The sequence below is a fragment of the Gadus macrocephalus genome, chromosome 23, assembly GCF_031168955.1.
Source record: "Gadus macrocephalus chromosome 23, ASM3116895v1".
Taxonomy (NCBI): Eukaryota; Metazoa; Chordata; class Actinopteri; order Gadiformes; family Gadidae; genus Gadus; species Gadus macrocephalus.
Genome location: NC_082404.1, coordinates 4,471,102 through 4,478,601, shown reverse-complemented (window position 1 = coordinate 4,478,601; position 7,500 = coordinate 4,471,102). Strand labels below are relative to the sequence as shown.

General features: G+C 46.8%; 2 protein-coding genes across 3 annotated transcripts in view; both read left to right on the top strand.

The window, feature by feature from the left end:
* chodl (chondrolectin) overlaps positions 1–703 on the top strand; it is a 12,438-nt gene extending 11,735 nt beyond the window's left edge. For both annotated transcript variants that reach the window (XM_060045159.1, XM_060045158.1), the window contains one exon: positions 1–703. This exon is cut by the window's left edge and continues 1,282 nt beyond it. The gene's annotated coding sequence lies outside the window, so the exon portion shown is untranslated.
* Positions 704–6,203: 5,500 nt separating this feature from the next.
* LOC132452335 (apoptosis regulator Bcl-2-like) overlaps positions 6,204–7,500 on the top strand; it is a 14,672-nt gene continuing 13,375 nt past the window's right edge. Inside the window, exon 1 of the mRNA XM_060044903.1 lies at positions 6,204–7,500. This exon is cut by the window's right edge and continues 138 nt beyond it. Coding sequence (XP_059900886.1) covers positions 7,398–7,500 — 103 coding nt within the window. The 5' untranslated portion in view covers positions 6,204–7,397.

Genomic DNA, 7,500 nt, shown 5'->3' with positions numbered 1-7,500 from the left:
TATGCATAGAGTTATGTATGTGTGTGATTAGGGCAGTCGGGGCGTTCAACTCACAGGCCAAAGGGTTCTGGGTTCGATCCCCAAATGTCGTTAGCTTACTTGTCCACATCCTAGAAAAACATGCCTGACCGCTATACCTGCTCCTAAACAACCTGAATCTCTGAACTGTATGTTGCTCGGGATACACAAGTCTTTTGAATAACTTAGTATTTACCTGCTTTATATATATTTATATTTTATATATTTTATTGTCTATGAAGCTCGACCCTAGAGTGTGGTAACCGTAATGATCAGGGGAGAACAAGGTCTCTGGACTTACTGTTGAGTAAAAATTGTTGGATAATGCGTGTACACATCCTATGTGTTGACAAGAATCTGGATGCATTCGGACACGTGCACAGAGTTGTAGGTGCGTGTGTACATGTTCTGATGTTCTGCAGCAAGTCGTTTTGTATGTGTGTGAGCATATTTTTTTCAATGTGTGTGTCTACTGTCTATATTGTTGGTTTGTTTGAGTGTGTCTGCGGATGTGTGTGTGTGTGTGTGTGTGTGTGTGTGTGTGTGTGTGTGTGTGTTATGTATGTAAAAAGGGTACCTATTTGTACCCTTAAAGTGGCAGTTATTCTTTAGCATGTGATACTTAATGGAAGAGGTAATCAAACCACAATGATGAACTCATTAATAAACCATGAAATTTAAAACATTTACGTTTTGATTATTACACTTGCAACATACACACACAATATATATACAGTTTCTAATTATCTACAATAAATAATTTGAGTCTTCATACTATTCATTATGAAGAAGACCCTAATTAGTTAAATCTATAATCAAGTGCCTCCATAATACGTTTGCCACCATCGTTCTATTGCATTTCTTTTTATGTGTTACGCAAATCCCAGAAAAACAAAAATGTGCACAAATGTTAGGACATTTCACTATTTATTAGATGAAACAATATAAACCTATCATACAAACAGAAATAAATTCATCAAGTATCAATTAAGCCTAAAGAAATACTGAAATACATACAATTCTAGCAAATATAAGAAATATGAATCTTTAATAATCAGGACAATTCTGTGGTTGCTTGGAGAATAGTGACCTCTTCTGGAGAACACCGGTAAGGCAGTCCAACTCAACAAAGCGCACTCCCTCAAAAACCAAGACCATGAGAGAGAGACAGAGAGAGCGGAGGATAGACAGAGGGCTACATAGACATAAACAGAGAGTCAGAGAGAGACAGAAACAGAGGGATAATGAAGATTCATGGTAACCAATGTAAAACACTTAATACTTAATAATCTGTACTGGAAGTTTTAAATGTGTATAAACGTGTCCCAACTGTCCATGTGTGAGGGACTTCCAGAGACTTGCGTGAGCATCAGTACAGTGGACTCACACTGTACTGTGTGTGTATCACACTCTGCACAAAATTAACCCTTTGGTCTCCTCCAATTGGAAAAGTGTTGGCGATGACGTCATGGTCTGCCCCCGAAAGACTCAAGCCCCCACCTGGATAAATCTCAGTAACAAACTGCGTAAGAGAAAAAGCTATACTTAAGTTGGTTGCTTTATAAGTGGATATTGTCACTTACACTGTCCACTTCTGAAATGCAAAGTCTGAAAGTAAATAATTGAGATTTGCACAACCCTTTAATTGGTTGTCCCGTCAGCCTTGTGAATCTGCCCTAACCCTCCCCTTTACTCCACAGAATGAGGGACAGAGCAGTGTGAGTGGTGTGTTGTCTCTTGGAAGCGTCTGCATGGAGCCTGCTCGGACCAGGGTTCACTATAGGACCTGTTAACAGCCCAGATGGAAACACACATAGCGATACCTTTTCTCTGGGTGATTTGCACAGTGTGAGTGGCGCCGGTCTGATAGTGAATGAACTACAGAGCTGGGGTCCCACACTGACCTTTCAGACTGGAAACATAATAGACACGCACAGCTAGGAGGTAATATGTCATGCTTTATGTGTGTGTGTGTGTGTGTGTGTGTGTGTGTGTGTGTGTGTGTGTGTGTGTGTGTGTGTGTGTGTGTGTGTGTGTGTGTGTGCGTAGCCTTCTCTCCACATTGCTTCATCCCTCCATGTCCTGTTGGGTTTTGATGCAGTGCCGACAGTCACATGACGTCTTGACCAGCGGAAAAAGAAAACAGGAAGTTGTTTTTTTTGGGGGATGACCACTGATGATGTCATGGCGGGGCCCAGCGAGGGCACGGGGAGGGGTGATAGAGCACTGGGAGCCAGCGGCCATGCTGTCCAACTGGAGAGAGGCACTGGTTCTGGTCAACTATTGAGATTCAGAATCAGAATTACTTTTATTACACCTTATTGTGCAAGTACACAAGAGTACAATTATTAGGCTTGGTTCCTTAACAGCCACATAGCAGCAACAATAAAAGATAAGTATATAAGATAGTGAAAATAAAATATGTAAAATTAAGTAGCAGCGTTTAAGAGCTGGGCAGCTCTCTAATACAAATTAAATGGGGGCCGGTAGAGCCATTTGATCAGAGGCTAAAGTATCGAGTCTCAAAAGGGGAAGGACAGCCACAATGAAAGAACAGTGAATGGATGTCACACACAGCTGCAGCTAACCAGAGCGCTAGCAGTGGAGGGAAGTAGGTCATCAGTGATGAATGGTAATAATGATGATTAAACTGTAATAAAAGTATGAAAAGACTATACATTGTTGGCCTCTTAATTCTTAAAGACATGAAAACAATAAATAATAGGATGAATGTTCTTGGTTTTAAGTCAGGCTCTGATCTGACCTGTGATAGGTTATGAACAGCTTCTCCTTGGGGTGTGGCTAGGTGACCCCCAAAAGGTAGGCGGAGCCACGCCCACAGCTGATGGCTGAGGACGGTGGAGGCGGCGCTAAGGGAGCCATAGCACCACAGAAGTAGAGATCAACAGAAGCATTCATATGATGTTCCACAGGAGACCAACAGAAACAAATGGACATTTTCAAGTTTTGTTTATTAATTCTTTGTTCTTGAGTTTTGCTCTCCCTGTGAAGCAGGTTGTGCTTGTCCCCAGCCCATGGTCTAGTTGGTAACCTACAGTCTATGATGGTTAGTAAAACGATAGTTACGTATGTAACTACGGTTCTATGAATCCTGGATGACTGGTGCTTCAAGCACTGAATGATCCACCTCGCGCATGCGCAGATCGAGTGTTAATACCAACAAAGTCACCAGTGACCCCTGATGAGCTCCGGACAGCCTATATCTTCCGGTGACAGCAGAGGATCTGTTCCTGCAGAATCTTCTCGGGAGTACATAAGGATTCTGAGTGACAGAGCGCTCTGGCAGTCATCCAGGATTCATACAGTAGAACCGCAGTTAACATGCGTAACGGCCACGGCCAACGGATGGGGAGTGGCAACGTTCACCCGTTAAAACCTGGAGAAGGTACATGGTGATGTCCATGATGCTGCATCACAGATGTCTTCCAGGGGCACGACCCGCAGGGCAGCCCATGATGTTGAGACAGCCCTGGTAGAGTGGCACCTGACCCCGGATGGCAGGGGGTGACCACCTCCTTTATAGGCATGGGTGATGTCGTCCACAACCCAATGAGACAAAATCGCTGCTTGGAGAGATCACAGCCCCGCCTACGACCACCATAGCAGAGGAAGAGCTGGTCTGACCGTCTAATGCCTGCGGTCGCAGCAATGTATGCTCTCAGAGCCCGCACAGGACACAGCAGTTTTAACCTGTCCTCCCCTTCCGGGGGGATAAATTGTGCCGGGCGGACAGGTCGGTCGAGTTTCAAGGATGACAAAACCTTCGGGGTAACCCCTGAGCCATCTCAATTCCACCTCAGACATGAGTCACTCACGGACAGAGCATGAAGCGTGGCGAGGGGAAAGGCAGTTTTAGTAGAGACCAACTTCAGCTCCGCCTGAGCCAGGGGTTTAAAACGAGGCAAGTACAAAGCATCGAACACCAGGTGCAGATCCCATTCTGGGGCACACTGTGCTCGTGGAGGTCGTAACCGCAACACGCCCTTCAGAAAAAGGGACACCAAACTGTGGCCCCCCCACTGTGTCATTATCCACCTGAGCATGTCTTGAGAAGATGGCTGCCACGAAAACCCTCAGAGTAGCTGGGGATCGGCCGCCATCCATGAGTGACTGGAAAACCTGGCGGCGAGCCTGGACGAGAGTGGACATAAACCGCCCCAACTCTCTGGACATCAGTGCGAACGCCTGCGGAGAAGCATCGCCGAAATCACGGGCCGGAGCACCCACTGCAACCTCCTGCAGGGATGCTGACAGAGCGAGCACCAGGTGGGACATACAATTTCCTATGCGTCCAATGCGTGCCGCTGCGTCATAGGCTTCGGAGAACAGGTCATCCTTAACCCAACACTGGGGACGAGGACACCTCGCATCCGGTCTCAGAGCCTCATCGGGCGATACAATTAGAGCAGCTATAGTCGGCTCAACTGCTGGCATGCGGTCCAAGCCAAACTTGGGTCCATCCTGCATGGCTGCCAGGGTCCGACCGTCGGATGTTGCATGAGAGAGGGCCCTAGAATCCTTCCAGCATGCATGCAACTCCCCAAGATACTCCTGCGATGGAGGCACGGTAAAGCTGGTGGGGGCTGGGCCACGGCTGAAGAAAGCCCTGGCCGGAGCCAGCTGCGCTTGCGGCATGTCTAGCTGCAGATGGGCCAGGGCCATACAAATGAGGTCCTCAGAGGCACCAGTAGAGCCTGTAGCCTCCAGGCACGGGATGCTACATCCTGTGGGTCCCCATCCGGCTCATACTCGCCAGCTGACGCTGCCACAAAAAGCACATCTTCCTCCGGCTCCAAGGCAGCTGCCGGAGGAGCAAGAGCACCTGGGTCCCCTGCACCAGTCCCAGCCTGAAAGGCCAGGAAGAGGGACTTCGTGTTTTCGAGCTCCGCTGTTAATTGGCCCACCTTGGAGGCAAGCCCGGACTCCCTAACCTTCTTCCTAGAAGTGGGGCCTGCGGTCTCCGCAGCCCGACGTTTAGCTGGATTACGTCGCTGGGCTGGGGGCAACCGTTCGGGTGATGAGGCCCGACCTTTGTTCCACCTCAGCCAGTCTAGCAGCTCTCACTGCCCGAGGCATACGACTGCAGTTCATGCAGGGATCATCAGAAAGACCCTCCTTCAGATGCCTGAGGCCAAGGCATGGGGGTCACAAATCATGGCCATCCTCAAGCTGCAGGGAAGCCATACAGGCCGAGCAAGAGTGGTCGCCAACCATGTTGACAACCAGCAAAATCACAAAAAGCAAGAAACAATAGACACTGGGAGAGGGGGCGAAAACACAACCTCCACCAATGAATGTATGAAAAGAACCCCAGACAAGTTAGCCTCAGCGGGAACATTGCTACCAACTACAATCCAAACCTCTCGGCGGGTCCGTCGCAGCTTTGTGAGGGCAAGCAGCTCGCAGTTCCGACAAGACGTCGCAAGGCCACCAGCAACGAACGATCAAAATAATAATAGCCACTTAGCTTTAGTTAGCGCGGTGATACATTATACCTGCGAAGCGAGAAGATGAAAAGGAACAGATCCTCTGATGTCACCGGAAGATATAGGCTGTCCGGAGCTCATCAGGGTATACAGGTGACTTTGTTGGTATTAACACTTGACCTGCGCATGCGCGAGATGGATCATTCAGTGCTTGAAGCACCGCCTCTGGCGGTCAGTAAGGATGAAATAGAACCAGAGATTTTATGAAATACAATAAGTACAGAGCCAGTAGGAACCTCGGAAGTTCACAAGGTGGCAGTGTCCACATGGTCTACGTTGGGAGACAGGCTCCATATAAAGAGATAGCGGGTTGAATGTTTGCTTAGATGTGAGACTGTGATTGGGTATGCAAATTCATCATGAATTTAATAATATGGTCACCATTATTGCAGAGATGAGCCTCAATAATGTCACATTACCAACCTATATTTTTAATTTGTAATCATTTATGTCGTTCGTTTTTTTATTTTTTTTTCTGAAGTGAACTTGGCCACAAAAACACACGTGGTGGGCCAAAGCAATATCAAACACTGCCGCGCATGCGCACACACGCACACGCACACACACACACACACACACACACACACACACACACACACACACACACACACACACACACACACACACACACACACCTTCAGTAGTAGCTCGCCGAAAAGCTGAGAGAAAGCTGAATGGGTGACGCAGAAGAGGAAGTGGGTGTGAATGTTGACAGTTGGTGAAGGAAACCCAATAGGCTACGTCTATTTCTCTGTTTCCTTTCCTTGTTTTCTTTCAGTGGCGGTCTCCTGCTGTCACTTCCCCATATTTTTAAAAGACTCCACTAAATTCCAGCGAAGGAACTTCCCTTTATTCTGCAGCATCTTGTTTCGCCAGGATCGTCTGCTTCAACCTCTGCAGCCTTTCTCTCTTCCGTCTTTTACAGGACTTGTACCGTCTGAAGGATCAGTTCGTATATGGAAGCTATGCCTTCAGCGAAAGAAGGCGGAAACATCTTCGGATCGATATTTCATGTATCTATATATCGTTCTGCAGTCGTTGGATTTGTGTGTGTGCCGCCAATGCTGATCAGAGATACCAAAGTCGCAGAATAGTGATCCTGTAGGGAGCGCAGTAAAGGGGCGTGTCGGCTGTGAAAACGCGAAGTTAAACGCTCAGGTTGGAATACAATCGACGCACTACTGGAGACGCCAACTGCGGGTCTAATGCTATAGGATCGTCCCTCTCAGAGACCCTTTGTTTCTTTATGGAAGAAATTAAAAGCCTTTCCAAGCGCTCGTCGAGGAATCTTTTTCAAGGACCCATTTTCATTCAAGTCGTTCAGCTAAGTTGCGTTTTTGGATAAATTGCCGATAATGAAAGTGCCATTGATAATTTGTTACATATGTTGTAGATTGTGGCTCCCGGAGTCCCGGCCACCAATTTTCAATGTGTAGACCTAGTAAATAAACTAGTTGATCATCATAGGTCTGTTGTACAACTATTCATGCGTTAAATAAGCCTTCCATTGATTTGACTTTTTTTCTTCTTCTGTGGAATCCTTTTTTTAACTCGTTATCACTGCTGAAGTGAAAGGGAATAGCCTAAAGTAATAGGGAATTACCCCGTGGTAAGGCAATACAGAGCTTCTTTATTTTCTATGTTTCACAATTATTGCACACATGAAAGGCATCAAATTAGTGCGGTAACGCCATAAGCATATGTTGCATTTAAATTAAATACTGAGTTTGGCCCAACAATAGACTGAGTGTTAGAGCTTGTGTTTATTTTATTGGTAATGTCTGACTGTGCAAAGTATTGGCTCTGGTGACAGTCGGACGAGAGTCTTTTTTCGGGGAAAGTTACCAAACTTGCAACTGTTAGGCCAACGACATGACCAACACGGCTGAGGTCTACGACAGTCGTGACATTGTGGAGAGATTTCTCCACGAAAAACTCGAGAATAAAGGCATCACCTGGGAGTTCCACTTACCGA